Here is a 23,618-nt window from a genome sequence, read left to right as displayed (position 1 = left end):
ATTTAATGACAGAGAATAAATTATAGATTAAAAAAATTAGGCAACCGATTCAATAAGTGGAGTCATTTCAACATCTGTGAGCCTATGGAATTTCCCTGTCTGATCACCTTTTTCATTTTTTTCTGGAGTTATTTGTACCATTTCAACTGTATCACAGCTAATTTTTTCTTCCATAACTAGTTTAAGAATATTTAAAGCCATTTTTTTTGCTTCTAAAAGTGTGATAGCTTCATGATATTGTTCTTTAATATTATGAGTTGCTCCTTCACAAGCAGAACCAACACTTTTAGCATCACATTGAGTAAATGTTCCTGATGGATCAACGTGAAATAGTTTTGGACCTTCTTCATCAACACCACCAAATAACATAGATACACCAAATGGACGAGACATTGAAGCTTTTACATCATCATCACCGAATTGAAGAGCAACATTAGCAACAGATCTTGTAACATCATCAACACCACATTTTTTGTTGTAGGTAAACCAATAATTTTGAGCTTCTATTTGTGCCCTTTCAACTAATGTACGTGAATCTGCAATAATTCCGGCAAATGCAACTCCAATATGTGTATCTACTTGAGATATTTTTTCATGTGTCTTACCAATAACTAATGGTGAAACTGTTCTTTTTTCTGCAGCAAGAATGACTCCTTCACTTGTACAAATTCCAATTGCTGTTGATCCAAGCTAAAAATACATAATACATTTGAATTTTTAAAATAAAAACATACTTTTACGGCTTCAATAGCATATTCAACTTGAAAAAGACGTCCTTCTGGAGAAAAGGTATTAACTCCACGATCATACTCACTTCTTGTCAAAAACATTGTTATTTTTTAATAAATATAATCGCTGGTTATGAATAATTTCAAGAAGACGAAACGATGATTATCAAGTGTAAATATCAGACATACGTTTCAAGATAATATTTGGAAATTTGCACCCTGTAAAAAAAATTAATTTTTCAAAACTGCAAAAATATATATATTTTTTTAATTAACATAAAGATTATATTAAGATAATTTTTTTAAAGTGTAAACTTTTATTGGTTTAATTATATCTTATGAAGTTATTAAAACATAGTAATAATATAGAAATAAATTTATTTCCTTTTTATTTATCAAACTTTTATAAATCTTATTTAAGATTAACATTAATAAAAAATCTTTTTATACATTGATTTGACATAATTATAATCTTTTAACAGAAATATTCCCTTAATTTCTATTTCAACAGCAACTAATTTCACAGTAAATAATTATTTAAAAATTTTTTCAAAACATTTTTTTTAACTTATTTTACATCAAACCTTCCCATGGAGACATTATTACAAATTAATCATAAAAGTAAAAGTTCCCTTATTTATTTAAAATATTTAATAAAAAACTTCCAAAGTTTGTCATATAAAAAAATAATAAAAAAAAAAAAAATAAAAATGCTTCTGTTTAAAGAGTATTCAAATATTTTTAAAAATAGATAATAATTAAAAACTTTATTAATATTTATATAATATAATAATTGTAGAAATTTTTATACTTATCCTAATAAACAATTTATTTATAAAAAAAAAAATATTTTTCTATTATAAGTCAGCTTATATTATTTAATAGGGAATCTTTTTCCTCAATAGTCTTCCTAATACTTATAGGTTTTATAAAAATTAATATCCGGATATCAATTGATAGTTATTTTGTTCTTTTTTTTTAAATTTATAATATGAAATAGGAAAGTATTTTTGACAAAAAAATATATATTAAAAAATACATATTATGAAGTATGATTAAATTTAAAAAAATTAAAAATGAAAAAAAAAACTTTTTACAACCCTCAAAATTTGAATTTTATTTAAATAATCTCGGTAAACTAAATTAATCATTTAAAATATAATTAATTTTTAAGGTAACCAAAATTCATACGTAATTGTTCTAAGAAAATAAAAGTAAGAACAGTATGAGGAGCAAGTCTAACCCATGCAGGAATGAAACCCTTAAAAAATCCAATTGGTCCAAGTTTTGCGGTATACAAGAAGCAATCAGCAATATTCTTAAATTGTCCGGGTTTAGCATTCATCATTCTTGTCTTCATAACATCCATTGGTTGAGTCAAAACAGTTGCTACACTAGCAGCAGCAAATGAAGATAAGAAATGTGTTACAGGATTATCATTAAAATATCCTGATTCTAACATAATTTGTTTAAATTGATCATAAAATGCCAATTGTCCTACAGTCATCATTAAAGCTCTGCTTGTAGCCATTGTAGCACCACTAAATAATCTTGTAACTCCTTCTTCTCTAATAATTCTAAATACACCATCAACAGCATGTTTGTAATTTCTTCTTTGATCAAGTGGAAGTTTGACATCATTTTGCATTCTGACGTTAACTAAATCTCCTGGAGTACCAACAAAACCTCCAACAGCACCTGATCCAGCTGCCATAGCAACTTTTTTATAAAATGGAATTGGGCCACCATCATCAACAGCTTTTTTAACAGTTTCATATATACCAAAACGTGTTGTTGAATATGTCAACTGTCTTAATAAAGAAGCAGAAATACCATTGTAAAATCCTCTTATACCATCTGTGCCATAAATCTTTTTAGAAATTTGAAGCAAAGTAACTTTTCCTGTTTGTTGAGTTTGTAAATGAACTTTCATTAAATCAAGGGGATGTGTACAACAGGCAGCACCAGCTGAGGCTAATCCACCAAAATACCAACGGGCTATTCTTTTTTTATCTGTTTCAGAAACCATTTTAATTCCTAAAAAAAATAAAATTGTATGTTTATTGAACGAAAAAATAAAAATTTTTGTTAAGTGCACGTAAACATCTCTTGCCAACTCTTTTCTATATATATTTACCAAAAAATGGGCCATAAAATATTTGGTCACATATTTATAATGTAAAATATACATAGAGTGTAGAGTTATACTATGAACATAAAAAAATTTTTCGTCACAAGAAAATAAATCTAAATCAAGAGAATTGTAAGATTAATAAATGATTAGAAAAAATAATGATATCAGTAAATTGTAACTACTTGTTAAGAAAATTTTCACTATTCAATTTTACAAATCGATTTTCTTGTATTTATAAATTTAACGTGACATTTAATAATATATTTTTTTTCACAATTAAGAAAAGTGTAAATAACAATGATCAAATTATTTTATTTTAAATATACATAATACTAAATATTAAAGAAGGTTATCACTGACATTTATTTATTAAAAAACATATAACAATTAAAAAAAATATTTAAAAGAAGTTAAACCCATTTTTTTGTTATGTATCTTTTTTCTTTGAAATACTCTAAATTTTTCTGTTCACTTAGGAGTATCAAGAATATGGTTGAGAATCACAATTACTGGTTATTATTAATTATAGAAAGTTATTAATATGGAGAAAAAACTTTAGGTACTAATGGCAAGTTTAAGTTCATTAATAAGATTATTGAAACATCTTTTATCTGCATTCTTTAATTGATTATTAAACCAAGCCTGAGTAATTAATGATGCATCAACAAAATCATTCCTTTCTCCACTTACTATACCAGATTCATGTAAATCCATATTAATATTAAAAATTTGTTTTTTTAAAGAAGAAATATTTTCTTCAATGTAACTATCTAAATGTATATCAAAATTTTTAGAATTATAAAAAACAAATGATTCCTCATCATCCATTGTTAAAGTTTCATTTTCAAAGTACTGATCTAACTTTGCTGATAATACAGTTTTTGGAACAACTTCTGTACGTAGTAAAGTAAACAAATTTTCTTTTGACTCTGAATTTGAAAGATATCTATAACGTAAGTCATTTGTTAATTTATTATACAAAATCACAACAGCACCATTTTCTTTACAAATTCCAAAACTTTTTAAAACAGCTATATTCTCTTTTGTTGGAATAAATGAATCATTTAATATATTTAAAACTTCCTCACTATCTGTTTCAACAAGATAAAATGGAATAACTTCAAGTTGAACTAACTGTCCTGCACCCCCAATTTTTTTACCCTTCTCATGAGCAATTTTTATTTTTGTTCTTATAAATTCAAACCATGAAATAATTGTATGTTTTGTCATATTAGGAAACATATAATCAGCAACTTGTTTTACCACCTTAATAGACATTTTTTCAGAGAAAGCCCAAATTAAAAATACAAGTTCTCTTGCAAAAATTGATGGTGGTGTGCTAGAGGATGATCCAGAAGAACTAACTGAAGAAGCACGTGTAGGACTAATAAGATTACAAGTATTTTCTATATCTTCTATAGTAACATTTGGAAGGTGTTTTTTTTGACTAATTTCTTTATAACATTTTGTACATCTATATTTAGCCAATTTTGTATCGGTAAATTTTTTACTTCTAACAAATTTTGTTGTAACACTTCCTTCACATTCTGGTTTAAGAGGATTAAATTGGAGATCCTTACAAACTCCCCAAAATTTATGTTTAATTAATTTAGTTGCAGGAGATCGTACATCTTTACTACTAGATTTATTAAAAATATCAATTATATCACTTTTTGGAGTTAATTTTGATGAATTTAATAATGGCAGTAACCCGCAGTTATGAATTAATTTTTCAGATAAGCATTCATCATCAATAATTTTAGATATAGCATTTAAGTCCATTTCAGACATTTGTGTTTTAATACCAGAACAAGGAACAGAAACAACTGATGATGGCATATCTATTGGTAATGTTAATGCTAAAGGATTTATATCACCAAATTTAAGTGTTAGTGACATCTAGAAATAAAAAAAAAAAAAATTATTAATATAAATATAGTTGATAAGAAAAGTGCAAACAAAAAGTCTTTAACCCGATAGTTATTAAAATGCTATTAAAGTATCTAATACGATATGAAGTATAAAAAAAAAGAAAGTTATTAGATAAATACTTTTAACTAACATTTATGACATCCCGCAAAAAAATATATGGTTGATATCCCTAAAGTATCAAAACAGGATGATGATTGTGACAATGCCATAAAAATGAAAGGCTACATCATTTTCATTGGTCTATAACAATTGTCGGTCACAAAAAAAAGATGACCCAGCACCCAATAATATACTCCTCCCTAATTCAAAGTTACGTTCATGGGGGCTTACTATCTTGACAAATCCCAACAAAACAACTTGACAATAATATATACTTCTTCTAATGTAGGAGCATCCTAGATGGATTGAAGAGGTCAGTGAAAGAACAATAATAATAATAATAATAAAAAAAGATCTAGGTATATAATGATGAAAGATAGTAAGAGAGAAAGAGTCGTTGTCGTTTGTTTTATATATATATATATATATATACACTGTATAATAATATGTTTGTGGTCAATTATGGAATAGATATCAGGTTGATGAGAACTTTTAAAATTGTTTGATTGCTCTTATCGTAAAATTTTATCTTTAAAAAAAAAAAAAAAAAATTTTAAAATGTGTGGGCTTAAGAAAGTACGGGTTTTATTAAGTAAGTTACTAGTGACAATCTAATTACTAGTGAAAGTTAAGACATAGAATACAATTGAAAAATTTAACTGCATGAATATTGCACTGTTAAGAGTAAAAAAAAAAAATTGTATTCAGATAAAGGTATACATAACACAGTTAACATACTATTAATATACAGATAATTTTTAAAATTATTAAAAAGATCAAAAAACACAAATTAAAACTATTTAAGTCTAAAATTTATAGTTTAATTAAACAAAATTTTATATCATTTATAAGTTATAGTAGTATTTTCTTGATTAATATAAAATTTGATGTTTGTTTTGCTATCTCTTAATACCTGATTAATAATATTTATGTTATGGTATCTAAAAATTTAACAATTTATTTTCAAAAATGATTATAGGTTTTTTTTATATATTTTTAGAAGAAAAAATTGTTTTTTTTTTTCTGTTTTTACTTTTAATACAGTTAAAATATTACTAACAACATAAGTTGTATGGCCATATAAGTATTATTAGTATTAATACAATGTTTTAACTGTATTCTATTTATATATCTCAAAAAAAAAAAAAACTAGTAACAAGAATACTAAAAATAATGTCAGTATTTAGAGTGATTAAAATGTTGGAGAAAATGAATTGATAAGTAAATAGATGTATAAATGATATAAGTTTAGTAAAAAAATGATATATATTTAAATATTACAATCATCTTTTCACAGAATATAATCTGCCATATACATTTAGCCGCTTACAATTTCATTTCATTAGAAGGTCATATTTAAAGACATAAAGTTATGGCATTCACGTGATATTATAATGTATGAAGAAACTAATTTACGTCTCCTCTTCAAGTGGGATAGTCCTTTTTTTAACATCTTTATAAGAACTGTTTTGCCAGACTCCATATCCCTGACCTTTTAGTAAAGTGCTATAATTGAGTCGATTTTATTTGTAATAACAAGATATTTTTAAAGGAAATGATATAATTTAAAGGAAAAATAATAAAAATAACAATCTTCAGTAAGTATACCTTAATTTAACAAGAGTTTGTGATAGTTAATTGTATCACAATAAACAAAATTCTAAAACAAATCATTTCATTTAAAAAAAAAACATTTGTATGTAAAAACTTTATTAAAAAAAATTATATATTATTAAAACTTTTTTTTAATAATATAATTATATTTGTATAATTTTAGTAAGTTAATTCAGTATACTTTAAAACATGAAATAAGATATATTTTATTTATTCATTTAAGAAACATATATCATAAAATAGTTTTAATATTTTCAAATTCATGATTATTACAATAAAATATCTTTTTTTTTTAAATTAATAAATTTATAGTAATGTCTATTTTTTTATATCCATGTTTCAAAATATTTTAATAATGATGAGTCGTACTAATTGTTATTTGTACTAATTTTAATAAATTAAAAATTATATTAATTTTTTATTTTCTTAATTAAATTTTTACTTTCATTTATATTTTCATTTGATTTATTCATAATATATGTTAATTTGCCTTTAACCATATAATTTTTAATATATAGTTGAATGTAACTTGCAATATCTGACAAACTAACATTATAAAAGTTGTTTAAAAAATTGTGGTAAGATTTTTTTTTAATAAAAATTTAATCAACAAATGAAGAATTAATTGTTTGCCTTCCAACTACATTTTTTACTTAGTAATATTTTAATAACAAATTTTTTGGCAATAATTATATAGATAAGAGATAGATATTAGATTTATATAAAAATAATTATACCAAATTACCTATTATATAAAAAAAAATATTAAAATAGTTGTTAATTTAGACTTAATTTAAACTTAACTATTCACGATAGGTTTTTATCTCTTAACGAGATAACTCACGTAAATAGGTTATTATTCTTATAAGTATTTATACCCTTAAAAGTTATAATTAATAAAAGCAAACATTTAACTACTCTAAAACTATAGTATCATTTAGTAAAAAAAAAATTAAAACTTGAATATGTTTCTAATATAAATCAAAATTTGCCTTTTTTCTAATAACATAGTCATTAAACAAATTTTTTTTCAAAATTGTTGTTTTGAATTTTTTTTTTCAAAAGATAAAGTATTATTACAATAAATTTAGTTTAAAAATTTACACTGACTATTTTTTTTGTCTTTTATTATTATTTCCTCACATTATTCTATAAACTTTTTTTTTACTACAAAATAAATGATATTTATAACACATTAAATCTACTATTATTTTTGTCTGGCAAAAGATATTTTTCATATTTAATGTATAGTAAACAAAAAATGATTAATATAAAATTTTTAAGTAAAGATAGTTGAAATCTTTTAATTTTTAAAATAATGACTTTTTTATAAATATAAATGTTTTTTTAAAATACTATAGTAAATATTTAATGCAAACTAATATACAATATTAATAAAAAACGTTAGGTTTTTTTTTTGTTATCACTTGGATAAAGTTTTTATGTTTTTTAGATGTACAATTTATCATAAAATATTAAGAAATGGAATATAATGATAATACTTTAAAAATCATATTTCAAATGTATATGAATATTTAATAAAATATTTATTATAATTTAAAATATTGAATTGATATATGTGATATGCTTAGTTTTTTTTTATAATTATGTTGTAAAATACTAAACAGGGTTCATATAATAGAAAAAAGTTATAATTACTTTATCATATAAAAAAAATTTTTTATTTTACAAATTATTTTGATTAAATAATATTATAAATTCAAAAAAGATATAAATTTTAAAATCAAATAATAAAATTTAACATTAACAAAAGTATATATATCAAAGTAAAAATTAATTTCTCAAATATTCATTGTACAAATTATGTATTTCTAATAATATCACTTAATAAAATTCTTTTTTTTTTTGGATATAAAAACAAATAATATTATATGCTTAAAATGTGTTATAGTTTTATTAATTATTTGTGACAACCTTTATTAAATCTTATCAGGCATTTTAAAGCAAACTATACTTTTGCTATTTATTTATAATTTATGCAAACTGTTCGATTATAAATTAACAACATATTAATTAAAAGTTTTTAAACCTACAAATTATTTTAAAATATACCGGAAGAATCATTTAAATAGAAATCATATTAAACAATATACAAGTAGTTTATTTAATAATATCAAAATAGAAAATGTCAAGTTATATTTAATTTATATTAAATTCCATTTTTATAGTTACTTGATTCTTTTAATTATATATAAATTTTAGAAATTTAAAATGTGTATAATTATTTTTTACAATTAAAAAAAAAAAACTGACTAAATGAAATTATATTTATTAAAGTTTCTTAGGCATTAGAAAAAATCATTTAAACATAAAAAAAAATGTACAAGCAATAATTTCCTATTATTTTAATAATCATAAAAGCAAAGCACATTTATTCATTTTAAATAGCACTATTTTTCATTAGTATTCAAATGTACTAAAAAGTACTCCTACTAAAAAGATTAATAATCTTTATGTTTATGAAAAGATATCAATACATATCATACAAATAATTATTTATTTCTCTATTAATATAAATAAAAAGTTTTAATATTCTGTAGCATCTAATTTTTTTTTTCTTGCAAATTTATACAAAATAATAAAATAAAAATATCAATTTATTTTATTATTATTTTTATCGTTTAATAGTTGTTCTAAATATATATATAAGATTTTTGATTTTTAAAACACTTGTGCATTTGTTATCATTATAACTTTTAAAAGGTAAATAACCTTAGAACAATGTTCTTTTTATAAATCTAGTTTATAAACATACATTAAACTATATTTTATAGTTATCAGCAATCAGTGATAAAAATGTACTTTTCATTAGTATGATTATAATATAATATTAACAATAAAAGTTTTAATTTTGTTTAAGTATAAAAAAAGGACATATAATAATTAAAAAAAAGTTTTTGACAACTATTATAACATAATATTTTTTATTTTAAATTATATTAAATCTTTAAAAAAAACTTATTGTTAATAAGTACAAACAAAAAGCTGCAAAAAAAGAATTTTTAAAGAATATTTTATATATACAATTATAACTACTTTAAAATGACAAAAAAAAATTAATGTTTGGTGTTTTTTTTTTTAAAAAAAAAGAATAATGATAATAAACTGGTAATCAAGAAATTTATGTAATAAGTTAAATATCATAAAAATAAACAACAATAAATTTTGTTTAACACAAAATTTATAACTTTAAAACAATTTAATTAAAAGTAATAGTTTATAATTTTTTAAAAAATATAATTATACAAAATAAATTCTTTTATAATTATTTACATAAGCCAGTTATTTCAATTATAAAACATTTGTTAAAATAGCTAATAAAAAGTATTATTATTTATTTAATAAAATAAAATTTTTAAATTTAAAAAGTTCAATAAATTTATTTGATTTTGTTTTTAATAAAAGTTTTAAATGATGAGTAAGGTATTTTTTAACAAATACAAAAGTCATCTGATTATCTTTAGTAATCTTCCTAAAGAACTTTTAAAGATTTCTAAAAACTTTTTATTAAAATTTTCTACATTATTGATATTACTCTCCCCCCAACAATGAGATGATATTTTATTTTACCTAATATAACTTATATTACTATTTTTTTATTAAATTTACAACATTATTAATGATAAAATATTAGATATCTCATAAAATTATTTTACTTTAAAATTACAATTTTTAGTTTTCGTGTTACTTTCTGATTTTAAAAAAAAGAAACATATTTTTTTTATTAAAAATATATTTCATAATAATAAATAATTTTTAAATTAATTTACTATGTTATTTTTTTTATTTAGATTAAATTGGTTAAAAAAAAAGATTTTTTTAATAATGAAAATATTATGTTCAATATTATTTCCATTATCATTATTTTTTATTCTTTTTATTTTTTCATTAATTCATAAAAATAGCTGTAGTCAAATTAAGGAAAAACTTTTTGGAGAATTGAAGACAAAGAAAATTAAAAATTATGAAAAATTGAAGGTAGATAAAGTTGGAAATGATAAGATATTAGAGAAAGATAAATTTAAAAATTATGAAGTATTAAATATAGATAAAGTTAAAAAAAAAATTGCCATTGTTGTTGTAGTTGATGTTAATTCAATTGATTATAATAAAGAAAATTTTGAAACAATTAAATGTTATAGTTTACATAATAGCTATTCATTTGTAGTTATTACAATACTATCATATCCACATCTTTTTATTGATTGTAAACAAAAAAGTTTTGTATTTCAAAGGCATTGTGTTGTGGCAAAATTTGCTGAAAAATATCAAAAAATATTTAAGTATATTATTTTTGTTAGTGAAAATGTTGGAATTATAAATCCAGTTCATAAACTTGAAAATTATCTTTTAAAAAAAAATGAAGAAATGATATTTTATGAAAAGATATCTAATAATGAAATCTCAACTGATAGTTATATTTTTAAAAATACAAATTATTCAAGAAATTTTTTAAAATTTTTTGCAAATTATGAGTGTTCAGTTCCAGAGATGTATAATAAAAATGATAACTCTGCCATTCAAACAGTTTTTGTTACCCTATTTGGTGGTGATCAATACTTAAATATATATAATCATTGTATAAATATTTGGTTTAAGGGAACAACACTTAATGAAAATATAATTTTTGAATCTTGTATGAGGTGGCTTTTATCAATGCTTAATGAAAATGAAGGAAAATCATATATGTTATTTGATGATAAAAGGGTAGTTCTTTTAGGAAAAAAATCTAAAAGAAAATGGATAAGAGATGGAAAATTATATAATTGGCATTTTGGTTATAAAGACTTTTTTTTCAGTAATTGGAATACAAATAAATTATCTATTAATAATTTTTCATTTAAAAAAAATTCAACCTCAACAAATGTTTTATGTAAAAGTCGTAGATATATAAATATGTGGAAATACAATTCATCAATGAAACTACCACAACATTTTATTAATTTAACTATGAAAAATTTATCAATATTTTCTGAAATTAATTATTACAATAATCTTACCTTATGTAATTTAGACAAAATAAAAGAGTCAAACGGAAGAGACTACCTAAAAGTAATTTACAATAAAAATAAATAAATTTAAAAAATTTTATTGTATATATACATATTTTTGTTGACGAAGTCGATAAAAACAATTTCAAAAATATTTTTATATACATATTATCAATATTAATATTGATATTTAAAGTAGTAGTTTATAAGAAAAAAAAAACTTAAATTTACATAGTAGATTTTTCATTAATTTCCATTTTCTTTTGATTATTTACTTCATCAACACTAAAATTAACATTATTTAGTGTATCCTTTTTTTTATTTTTTAAAGATTTTTTATTATCACATTGATTTTTACAAAATATTTCTACCTCCAAATTTGTTTGCAAATTTTGTTTTATACAATTTCCACGACAACGTTCATTTACCAAATAATTTTCATCAATAATTATTTTGCCTCTAGAGAGATAATACTTTATTAATTTAGAGTTTAATTTAACAATATCTTGTGGTGTTAGTACTCTGGCAAGACTATCAATATAGTCACCACATTTTATAGAATCTTTAATTTTTTCTGTACAATCTATGAATCTTTTCATGTAAATTGTTTCCATAAATTTTACATCACTAATATTATAGGCAAAATAAAGATCTTTACACCGTTGTTGGCACCATGTCTGACCAATCTCATATTTTTTCATTCCATATTTTGAACAAATTTGAAAACAATCATAGTTATCCTCATTCATTGATCGCCTTTTTCTTACATCAGAATAAACAGATAAAATTAGACAAAGTAAAACAATAGTGATTAGTTTCATTCTAAAAATAAAAAAAAAATAATATAAAGTTTATAGAAATAAATGTATATAAAAAAAATATAACAACATTAATAATTCTTTGAATATATGGTAAACTAAAAGTATATAAGTTATTATAGAATTAAAAATGTTTTAATGATATGTAAATAAAGGTGTCTCAATTTATAAATATATTAAAAGTGAATTAAGATAGTTTATTTTCTACAAATATAAAATAAGTGAGATTAATCCTTTTGATTATATAAACATCATTAAAAAAAATTATCTTTTTAAATAAACATTTTTTTTAATATCATATATAAACTTAAAGGCAAAAAAAAATACATACACGACAAATGAAAACATTAAACAGGTGATTTATTAATTGATAAGAATAACATTATCTTATCAAATGTGTCAATATGGAAAACTATTAGTCAAATATTATTTAAGTTAGAATCATTCTAATAATAACTATACAAATTATTGTTAGTAAATTTATAGTTTCTATTCTTAAATAATTATACATTTTATAATTATATAAAAAAAATAATAATACTATAATGACACGAATAAATTTATACAGATTAAGTGTACTACCAAATATTTTAAAAGTTACAACTGTAATTTTTGCTATTATAATTTTAATCATAACAGGATCAGCCATTATTCAAAATTCGGGTTTGAAAATTGTACGAATCACAGCAACAGCAAATATAGTTGTAAATATTATTCTTATAGCTATACTAGCTTTAGAATTAGATGATAAAATGATATATAAAAAAAAATTAATTACATGGCCATTAATTGAATTATGTTCCTCGATCACCTTTACAATACTATATTTTATAGATATTTGGTTATGTGTTAGTGGCAGTAATTTTATCAATAACGGTAAGATGACATGGAGTGGTGTAAGTAAAATATCAACAATTTTTATTTTGTTTTTTAAAAATATAATTTATTAAAAAATATGTATTAATTTAATTTTAGATATTTGTATTGGGAAATTTTGCACAATACATGATGCATACAATTATATTTGCAGAGATATGGTATAAAGAAAAAAAACTTAATGAACCAACTGAAACGATCCCCGTTACTGAAATACCAAATACAAATTATGGGATGGCATAAATACACAATTTTAAATAAATAAATAAATCATTTAAAAATATAAGCTTAAAGTATTTAGTTTGATTTAAAACTAACAAAAAAATTTTTTTAGTTTAAATAAAAAGTATTACTAAAACATTATTTGTAATAAAATATATATATATATTAAAAGAAAAATATTTTATCAAAACTATAATTCAATTCAATTTCTCATTTAATAAAAATTAATAGTCTCTAATATAATAAAATTTCTAACTTTAAACAAAAACTATAATTAATTTGAAGTAATTTACATTGGGAATTTAATTGAAAATATTAATAATAATATTACATATGTTGTTTTTTTTAATAAAAATAACTAAATGATTACTTTTTAGATAAATTTATATTTCATCTCTCTTTCTGTGTCATCTAAAATAATTTTACCTTTAAAATGTAATAGTATAAAAAAAAAAAACTTAACAAATTTATGGAAGAAATTTTAAATTGATCTAGGTGAATTTTGTGGTTACAACAATAAAATTTTAAACGTTTATTACTTTTAATGTTAAATATACATCATATAAAAGATTGTTGAAAGGTCAAAAAAAAGTACTCTATATATATGTATAATATATATTAAAAATATAAAGAAATTTAAAGAGAAATTGATCTAATAATAAAAATACTAATATTACATTTGAAAACAAAATTATACATATATTTATTTGAGAAATGGAATAGTAGCCATTTAAATTGCTTTTAATGTTATCGTTTTAATTTAAGTAAAAGAATATGATAGAAAATGCTATTAACAAATCATATATTATGACAACCGTATTAATTCATTTTATTATTACTTTAAAAGTGTCAATCAAAATTTAGGTGAGTTAAAATAAATATTACCATATTATAAATATAACTCAATTATTAATATAAAGAAATTTTTTTTATAAATTAAAGTGTAAAAAAAAAAAAAACTCTTCTAAGACATGTATACACTCTTTATAATATAACTTTTTTCTACAAATTCATGATTAGTTTTATTAGTTATTGTAAATACAACTCATCACTTGTATGAATGTTTTTTTTTTTTTTTTCAGAGAAATAAATATTTTTAAAACACATTAAACTGTGTAAATATTTAAAATGGTATTATTATCAATACTAAAACTCTTCTCATGTATCATGAATAACAGTTTAATTATTTTCTAAAAAAATTTTTAGTTATGATAGAAAAAAAAAAATACACATATATATGAATACTAACATTAAAAATATCATTCATCATCAAGAATGTAAAACAATTGGAACATCGAAATATATACTTAAATATTTCATAAAAAAAAAGAAGATAATACAATGATTGGTTAAAATATATAAAAATTGTTCCCATAAAAATGTATAAGCAGTTATTTATTTTAATTGTCTCAATAGTTAGTAGTATGTATCAATTGAGATGACAAACAAATTGTATATAAAATATATCTGTATTCCTAGGAAAAAGATCTTTATTAACCAAGCCTTGTATATATATATATATATATCAATATATATATAATATAACAATTTAATCTTTCTAAATATTATACTTTGCCTCCTTTATATCAATTAATATATATATCTTTTCTATATATCCACTTGCCATTCTTCGGTAAATGATCTCCTGTTTGAAGTAATGTTGCCGTTAATAGTGAATAAACAGTATTTATCTTTTATACTTCATATTATATTCTTATAATAAATATATTATATCTTCTGGTACCATATTGTCATTATATGCGCACATTTCTAAAAGTGTGTACTTTAAACAAATACATACTTATTTTAACATTATAGTTTGAAATAACTATTTTTATTTAGAATTAATCTTAAACATTTTTCAAAAATCATTTATTTAAGTTTAAAAAATAAATTATAAAAAAAATGTCACTAAAAAAATATACATATGTTGCTACTTTTATATTTGTTTATTTTATAATACCAGTTAAAGGATCAGGTAAGTTTTTTTTTTTTCATTATTTATTTCTTTATTATTATTTTTTTTCTAGTTAAATGTTATTCCTGTGCCTCAATTAATATGAAACAAGATTTTTTAACTAAACTTAGAGGACCTAGAAATAGAATTGCATTACCAAGAATATTTGATGATGCCTGTCATTGGGATACATGGCTTCTCAAAGACAGAGGAACAGTAGATTGTGATGGTTTTTGTTATAAATTTCAGGAAGCATTAAATAATTCTGGATCATATTCATATATTACTATAAGAGCTTGCTCTACACAGATGTTTTCTACACCTGCTCCTGTTAGTGCTATTGATATGAAATCTCCTGGCCATTCTTATTGTTCTGAACAGATTAAACCACTAGATTGTCTTGCTGATACTAATCTAATCGATCATCAATGTTGGTGCCAGGGTGACTATTGTAATTCTGGATTTAAATTTTTCAATGTACAAAGTTTTGTGATTTTTACTACTATATTGTTCTTACTTGTTCAATTAATAAAATAATAATAATTTTAGTTATAGGAGATTAGTGTTTTAGTAGGATTTTTGAATAAAATGTCTTCAAATTTTTTTTTTTCATTTTTTCTAAGTACTTTTAATCAGAGAAATTGTAGATAATTTTTATTTGTATAAATCATAGATAGTTAATAAAAAAAATAGCTAGCATCACAGAGATAAGGAACTTTATTTTTGACAATTTCAAAATTGTTTATTTTGCAAAAAAAAAATATCCCCACTAAGTAGATAATAAAGAGGTAACCCATGACATAAAAATTATCAAAATTTTTGACCCAAAATATAATGATTAAATATATTAAATATAAAACTCATAATACTATAAGTATAATCAAAATAATGGTATAAAAATATTTATCAATTCATTTTTAACAATGATATGTTGCCATTTAAAATAATATTAGTAAAAACTTTATACATTTATTAAATAACTTGCAAACCAGTGAATTTCTATTCTAATTTTCTAATGTATTAACATTTTGGGAATCTAAAAAAGTATAGAAAAATGGAATATACTCAACTCGGGGAAATCTTTTAACAAGATCATTCCATTGAACAATAATTACATCAGCCACCCTGGTATAATAAAGAATTTGTCCAGTTAATGAAAGTGTCTTGACTCTTGCAAAACTTTCAACAAATATTATTCTACAATCTCTTCCAAGTAATAAATCAAAAAGGAAAACTGCAAATACAACTGGAATTGCTGTTCCCGGACCATTGGTAAACAAGACATTCGGTCTAAAAATTAAAAATATTTTTTACATTAAAAAATTTTTTTTTATAAATTACTTTAGTTCAAAAACTATTTTGAGGCAAGCAAAAAATGCTTTTAATGTACTAAAAATAGATGTAAAATAACTCTGTCCAACCTCTCTACTTCTTGGTATTTTCTCAATTTTATATTTCCCGTAGTCAAAAGTTTCTTTCTCAAGAACGTGAATCTAAAAAAGAAAATAAATAAGAATAATAATAATATTACCTTTTCTTCTGATAAAATATCAGTATCAGCTATAATATAATATCGTTCATTGTAATTTTTTTGTTTTAAAGATCTTATTAAACTTGATAATTCCATTGTATGCCCACCAGAACCCATTACCGCCATGAAACGTATAACAGCTTCTTCACTTAATCTTCTATTAGGTTTTTGTGAATGTCTTTTAGCATATTGTAGCATCATATAATAGAATATACTTATTAAAAATACAGACCCGATCAAAGAAAGAACAACAATTTCATCATATAAACTATAAGAATCCTTAAACTCCATATTATTTATTCTTTTAATTGTTTATCATAACAAATTGGTAAAATGTTTCTTTAAGGAAAAAAATTCTAATCACTTTGAATCGTTTCAAGAAAAATATCAAAAAATATGTCAACAATAAGGATAAATTTTTCTAAATGAAGGAAATTTTATTAAAATTGGTATGTAACTTTATTTCCAAAAATAGAGAAATATTATTTATATAATTTATAAGAGTGATAAAAATATAATTTTATTTATTCCATCTCCACAATAATAAAGTAATGTATTCACTAAAGCATAAATTTTTTTTTTTTAAATTTTCTTGTAATAATCTTTAAACTAAAGTGTCAACTATATTTAACCATTTAAAATAAGGCTAAATTTTCTTTTCTAGTGAATAGTATTATAATAACAATGAATGGATTTTTTTTTAACCAAAACATACTAAATATAGAAATGACATGACATTGTAAAAGAAAAAAATAATTATTTTATAAAGGTAATTAAATGTATACTTCATAGAAAATGGAAGTATTCTTATATTTTCTTCTCTGTATTATTATTTTTCTATGTTTATATATATATATATATATATTTTTTTTTTCATGGAGAAATTTATCTCTATCGTGTGGACAAAACCAAAATCTTTAAATATGATTGTTAAAAATAATTATATTAAAAATCATGAGAAAAAAAAATTATTTTTTCATAATTATATTTTAATTTAATTATATATTTATTTGAACATAAATAATTTTATATTTAACAAAAAGTTCCTTCTTTTTTTTCCCATCTACATTTATAATTATATTTGTCATTCCAATTTTAAAATGTAAACATTTTTTATCCAGATCTTAACTTCCGATAGTCATTTTTGCTTCTTTAATACCTTCTTTTAATATTTTCCCATGATACTTGTTATATGTAACTCTAAAACATCTTTTATTTTTTTTATTTATATAAGACATTTTTCAAGAGTTTTATTAGAAACATTCTTATTGAATGAATTTTGTCTCACCTGTCGTCTATTGTTTCTCAATATAATATATAACATTTTTAAAAATTATTAGATAATAATTTGTAATTTTAAAAGAAATAAATTTAACTGTTTTATTTTTTATTATTTTTTTTTGTCTGGAATGATGCTATTTATTAAAGTGTTTGTTAGTAAAATATTTTATATTATCATATTTCTTCAATGATCTTAAAAGCAATATAAAGCAATCTTTAAATTAATTTCAAAAGCTCAATTGTCATTTTGTAAGATTAAAAATTATAAATCTTCTTTTTATAATTTTTCTAGCATTAAACAACGTACATTGTTTGACTAGAACTAATTATTAGTCTGTTATTAATTAATAAAGATTCAATTAAAAAAAAATTATATTTTAAATATAAGGATGTAGCTATAAATATCAATTTAAATTATGACTAGTTTAAAACATTTTTCATTATAAAATTTTATTATTTTCATCCTAATGTTTTTATTTTATATCTTTTCTAAATTAACTTTATTCAATATCTCTAACATCCCATTATCATTAAGTTACTTGTTAAGCTTTTGTCAAAATAAATTTAAGCATAATTTTTTATCTTTACGGCAGTATTTTTATACTGCTTTTCTATCATTCTAAATACAATGAATATTTTTATCCATTTTCCTGTCCATCTTATCATCTCAAATATTTTTTTTTTTCTATTTTATTTATTGTCCATGTCTAATTAGTCTTTCAAAATTGTTATTTAATTATAAAAAAATTTTTTTAGTGGGATTTTTAAAAAATCAAAGTTTTTTATTTTATTTTATATTTATTTTAAATAATATTTATTATATTTAAATTTTACGAGGATATTATTTAAAGATTATTGTTTTTTTTTTCTTTTTTTTTCAAAACATTATTTTTATTTAAAACAATAATATTGGAAATCATGAAATCTTCAAATAATTTTTTTTCTTATTTTTTATTTTACTAAAGAAAATAATTGTTTTAAATTACTTTAACAAATATAAATATACTCTTTAAGATATTTATATTAATAATAATAATTCTTCTAATACCATACAATTTAATGTTTTTTTCCCTAGATTAATACGACATTATTGGATAGATTTATCTAAGCCATATTTTATTTTATAAGAAGGACAAAACTAAATTTAACTATTTTCTTCCAAAAAGCTATGGAACTTTCATTGTATCTTTTTAAAAATGCTAATATTTGGTCTTTGTAAATAAAAAATATTGCAATGGGACATATCATACTAAAATAGTCATTATCAAAATTATTTTAAATGATATTTTATATAAAACATTAATGCGCAGATTTGTATTAAAAAAAAATAATACGTAGAAAAATTTTTTTAAAAATATTATAACGTATTTTTTCAATTTAATTAAAATTTATTTCTATAATTAAGTTAAAGATAAAAGTTTCATTTAACGTAATAGCAATATTTACTTCCTTGTTTTATTTTAAAGAATGTTATATTTTTCAATTTTTATGAAATAAAAATTACACGTACTGTAGATATTTATAAATTAATTTCTCAAACTATAAAATTTGTTAAGAATAATGTAATTTGACAATTTAAAATAAAAAAGACTTCCAATAAATATATTTATATATTTAAATTATTTTTGATTCTGTTACCAACTTTATTAGTTTTAAAATTGTTTCTTCTTTTTAGTAACTTTTTACCTCAAAACTAAAAAAAAAAACCGACATATATCTAAATATATATTTATTTTTTTAAAAAAAAAGGATGAACGTAACTGAGAAATTTTTTATACATCTTTTTTTTTTATAGAAACTATAACTATCTAACTTTTACAACAATCCTTGGTGACCATGACATCTGTCAATATATTAACAAGTCTCCTCTTACATTTTCACTCATTGATAATCTAACCACTCTTCAATTTGTATTAGAAGATTACATTAATATATATTTATATACACACAAACATGATGCTAAAAAAGATAAACTTATTTACGTTTCGTAATACCATATAATAAACAAAGAAAATTATTACATATATGTTATATAATATTAAAATATTTAGTATTTTTAGTTATATTTTAATTCTAAAAAAAAATATACGTGTCAAAATTTTTTTGTCAAATATTTGATATTTTTAATAAAAAAAATTTCTATAGATTTGGATTTTAAAGTATATATATATATTTTTTTTCTTTTTTTTTAATATTTAAATTCAATGTCAATTTTTAAAAAACTTCGTAAATCTGAAAAAGATTCTAAAGCAGCTAAAATACCAAGTCCGGAACCATCTTTAAAACAACTTGACAGTAGAATTGGATTACAGTCATACAGAGATTTTTATTCATTAAAAAATTACTGGAAAGCTATTGATAGAAAAAGATCAGAAGCTTCTTATATATTTTTTTCAAAGTAAGTTAATGTATATTAAAAAAAAAATATATAAATATTAGGAATTTATAAAAAAAAAAAATATGGTATCATTTAAAAAATTATTTTAAATATTTAATTTTTCTAGTTATATTGAATATATAATTTTGTATAAAAATTAAAATCTTTTAAAATAAATATTATTTATTTAACTAATATTTTAATTCACTTTAGGTAATATATTTTTTTAATGTTAAGTATATTTTGATTTATTCAATTAGTTGTTTATTAGCCTATTAAATTTAATAAATGTAAATTGTAAATACATTAAAAAGTACAAATTTAATTAATTTATTTTAGGTGTTTTGTAAAAATAAAATAATTATATATTTATTAAATGTATATATGTTAAATTATATTTTTTAAATATGGATAAGTAGTAATATAGTATCATAAAAATTTATAAATAAAATATATTATGTATATATTATAAATATTAAAACAAAAAAAAATTTAATTTAATTACATTTATATATGAGTGTAAATAAATCATAAAATATTTAAACTTTATACTATATTATATTTTTATTAAAATAAATAATATGTTATTTTACTCAGAAATTATGTTATGTTTATAATAAACAATTAATGAAAATAAATAATTTTAATTTTCTAATTTAAATTTTTATTTTTAAATTTTTATGTGAAACTTATATTTAATCTTTTTATATCCCACCTAGTTTTTCTCTTTAAGCACGCATGGTAAATTAAAATAAATATATCTATATTACTTCATAATAATTTGTTCAGATTTTTTATTAAAATATTACATTTATTAAACAATATTATAATTAATTTTAATAATACTTTTTTAAAAAAAAGTATTTTTATATTTTTCTTATATTAATATTTAACATATTACAACATAATAAACTAATATATTTAAAAAAAAAACACCTTTATCAGGCAATTTATAAATATTTTATATGTTTATATAATATTTAAATATCTATGGGTTCAGGCGCTTCATCAGAAAAATTATCACAAACGGGTAATGTAAAACAACTACCTTCAGAAGATGAAGGGGGTCTTCAAAAAGTAGATAGTAGGCTTCCTTTTCCACAATTTCGTGAATTATTTACGTTAAAAAACTACTGGAAAACAGTAAGGCGTACAGAAAAAGAAAGTGGTAAAAGCATGTTTGCAAAGTAAGAAAATATATTACTATAAAATATATATATTTATTTTTTACATTTTATATTATTTATTTTTTTTTTTAGGTACTTAAAACAAAATCCTGAAAATATAAAATTATATCCAAAATTAAAAAATGTTGATATAACAAAATTATCTCCTGAAACTGCTGATCCTGGTTTTGAAACAATGGCAGCAAATTATTTAAAACTTTTTGATGATGTTATAACAGCTGTTGAAGAGACACCAGCAGATTGTTCTGATGCTTGTTCAAGACTTATAGCTGTTGGCAAAATTCATAGAGCTAAAGTTTCTACAATGTCTGCTACACAATTTCAAGATATGGAAAAACCTTTCATTGATACTATCTCTGAAATTCTTCAAGATCGTTTTAATGATAAAGTTGAAAATTTGTTTAGGAAATTTTTTCAATTTTGCTTGAAATATCTGATTGAAGGATTAAATTCATAAATATATATCAAAAGTAATAATTTTTAATATTTCTATTACAAATAGTTTTTTTTTATTAGATGTCAATTTTCTTTTTTTTAATTTTTAATATGATATATGTTAATATTTTTTTAATAACAATTTTTATACATATATAAATGCAAGAAATTAAAATGACGTAATATGAGAAACAGAGTCATTAAATATGTTGTTTACATTAATTACCCATGATAAATTATTATAACGATATGAAATGTGTAATGGAAACACATTTTATGTTATAAAATGAAAAAAAAATATTTAAGTATTACATTTAACTTTTACAAGTTAATAATATTAAAAAAAAAAAAAATTGAGTTATGTAAAAATTTATTTAAAAACGAATAAACAATTTTATTTTGAATAACGCAAAATAATTTATATATTGATACAATAATAAATTTCAATGTTAATTGTTAACACTAATTTGATTTAAACATTTTCCCGTACTATTATTTAGCTACAACACCAAGCATAGAAATCCCAAAAGACTATAATTAAAAAAAAATATTTATAAATATTTATATTAATATAAAAACTAACATTTTCAGTTGTGTTATTACATTCAGAATGACGATCAAGACTAAGTTTGCCAATTTTATATGCTTCTAACATTTTCCAAGCACTAATTGAATGCCCTTTATTTTCAAAATATAATGTAGCATCCATTCCAGCGTACTCTAATAAAATATCCATACCTCCTGGATGTTCCTCAAGAAATGGTGTAATATCATAGACATTATCATGAATAATCATCCAAACGTCATCTACAGATGAATGATCAGAAACCTCATTTCTTGTATAATATTTCAATCCTTCATCAGTAATATTTACAGATGGACACATTATATATTTTGAGGAAGTATAAATTGTATTTTTAAAAAAAAAAGTTATGAAGAGTTTGCTTTTATTGAAATAATATAGAAAACACTACAAACTCTTAGGAAAGTCATCAATTATATATACTATCATATCGTGGGCTGGAAATGATAATTTCTTATCATAAAAGGCAGACCCTTATAATTTGTCAACTATTAGGCCAACCTTTTACAAACTTTTTTATTTATTTATTTTAATAAATTATATTAAAAATAATTAAACACCATAAGTGTTAATTTGAAAAAATATTTAAAAGGTAAAGTTCAGGTGATATGACAAATCAAATTAATTTATTTTTTTTATTTTTGTAGATTGTTTACTTATATTGTACTTATATATATAATTTTATATAATAATTATAAAGTTTCACAGCATTAATTAAAAGTATCAAAGTATATAGTTATAAATTATATTTTGATAAAATACTTTTGAAAAAATGTTCTCTGATCAAGAGTTGTATAAAATTGTCTAGAAATTAATGCAAAAATGATTTATA

General features: G+C 20.5%; 10 protein-coding genes across 10 annotated transcripts; 4 read left to right on the top strand and 6 right to left on the bottom strand.

Annotated features, from left to right (window-relative positions):
• Positions 1 to 36: 36 nt before the first annotated feature.
• SRAE_2000368800 (Proteasome subunit alpha type-5) lies at positions 37 to 830 on the bottom strand (the record flags this gene model as incomplete). Its single annotated transcript, XM_024654911.1, has 2 exons — positions 37 to 690; positions 735 to 830. The coding sequence occupies 2 exons, from the start codon at positions 828 to 830 to the stop codon at positions 37 to 39; spliced, it is 750 nt and encodes a 249-aa protein (XP_024508236.1).
• Positions 831 to 1,890: 1,060 nt separating this feature from the next.
• On the bottom strand, positions 1,891 to 2,757 carry SRAE_2000368700 (Mitochondrial substrate/solute carrier repeat and Mitochondrial carrier domain-containing protein; the record flags this gene model as incomplete). The annotated part of the gene is made up of 1 exon (XM_024654910.1): positions 1,891 to 2,757. The coding sequence occupies one exon, from the start codon at positions 2,755 to 2,757 to the stop codon at positions 1,891 to 1,893; it is 867 nt and encodes a 288-aa protein (XP_024508235.1).
• A 660-nt stretch (positions 2,758 to 3,417) lies between these two features.
• Positions 3,418 to 4,761, bottom strand: SRAE_2000368600 (Hypothetical protein; the record flags this gene model as incomplete). Its single annotated transcript, XM_024654909.1, has 1 exon — positions 3,418 to 4,761. One exon carries the CDS (start codon positions 4,759 to 4,761, stop codon positions 3,418 to 3,420), a length of 1,344 nt encoding a protein of 447 aa, XP_024508234.1.
• A 5,592-nt stretch (positions 4,762 to 10,353) lies between these two features.
• On the top strand, positions 10,354 to 11,604 carry SRAE_2000368500 (Protein of unknown function DUF273 family-containing protein; the record flags this gene model as incomplete). The annotated part of the gene is made up of 1 exon (XM_024654908.1): positions 10,354 to 11,604. One exon carries the CDS (start codon positions 10,354 to 10,356, stop codon positions 11,602 to 11,604), a length of 1,251 nt encoding a protein of 416 aa, XP_024508233.1.
• A 194-nt stretch (positions 11,605 to 11,798) lies between these two features.
• SRAE_2000368400 (Hypothetical protein) lies at positions 11,799 to 12,268 on the bottom strand (the record flags this gene model as incomplete). The annotated part of the gene is made up of 2 exons (XM_024654907.1): positions 11,799 to 11,804; positions 11,891 to 12,268. 2 exons carry the CDS (start codon positions 12,266 to 12,268, stop codon positions 11,799 to 11,801), a joined length of 384 nt encoding a protein of 127 aa, XP_024508232.1.
• A 614-nt stretch (positions 12,269 to 12,882) lies between these two features.
• On the top strand, positions 12,883 to 13,456 carry SRAE_2000368300 (Hypothetical protein; the record flags this gene model as incomplete). The annotated part of the gene is made up of 2 exons (XM_024654905.1): positions 12,883 to 13,233; positions 13,313 to 13,456. The coding sequence occupies 2 exons, from the start codon at positions 12,883 to 12,885 to the stop codon at positions 13,454 to 13,456; spliced, it is 495 nt and encodes a 164-aa protein (XP_024508231.1).
• Positions 13,457 to 15,340: 1,884 nt separating this feature from the next.
• Positions 15,341 to 15,929, top strand: SRAE_2000368200 (Hypothetical protein; the record flags this gene model as incomplete). Its single annotated transcript, XM_024654904.1, has 2 exons — positions 15,341 to 15,413; positions 15,466 to 15,929. 2 exons carry the CDS (start codon positions 15,341 to 15,343, stop codon positions 15,927 to 15,929), a joined length of 537 nt encoding a protein of 178 aa, XP_024508230.1.
• Positions 15,930 to 16,396: 467 nt separating this feature from the next.
• SRAE_2000368100 (UDP-N-acetylglucosamine transferase subunit ALG14 homolog) lies at positions 16,397 to 17,214 on the bottom strand (the record flags this gene model as incomplete). Its single annotated transcript, XM_024654903.1, has 3 exons — positions 16,397 to 16,682; positions 16,734 to 16,885; positions 16,924 to 17,214. The coding sequence occupies 3 exons, from the start codon at positions 17,212 to 17,214 to the stop codon at positions 16,397 to 16,399; spliced, it is 729 nt and encodes a 242-aa protein (XP_024508229.1).
• Positions 17,215 to 20,408: 3,194 nt separating this feature from the next.
• On the top strand, positions 20,409 to 22,225 carry SRAE_2000368000 (Globin family and Globin-like domain and Globin, structural domain-containing protein; the record flags this gene model as incomplete). The annotated part of the gene is made up of 2 exons (XM_024654902.1): positions 20,409 to 20,602; positions 21,841 to 22,225. 2 exons carry the CDS (start codon positions 20,409 to 20,411, stop codon positions 22,223 to 22,225), a joined length of 579 nt encoding a protein of 192 aa, XP_024508228.1.
• A 470-nt stretch (positions 22,226 to 22,695) lies between these two features.
• SRAE_2000367900 (Cytochrome b5-like heme/steroid binding domain-containing protein) lies at positions 22,696 to 23,089 on the bottom strand (the record flags this gene model as incomplete). Its single annotated transcript, XM_024654901.1, has 2 exons — positions 22,696 to 22,734; positions 22,787 to 23,089. 2 exons carry the CDS (start codon positions 23,087 to 23,089, stop codon positions 22,696 to 22,698), a joined length of 342 nt encoding a protein of 113 aa, XP_024508227.1.
• Between the last annotated feature and the right edge of the window lie 529 nt (positions 23,090 to 23,618).

Source organism: Strongyloides ratti, assembly GCF_001040885.1.
Source record: "Strongyloides ratti genome assembly S_ratti_ED321, chromosome : 2".
NCBI classification, from domain to species: Eukaryota; Metazoa; Nematoda; class Chromadorea; order Rhabditida; family Strongyloididae; genus Strongyloides; species Strongyloides ratti.
This window is presented reverse-complemented; position numbering and strand designations above follow the sequence as displayed.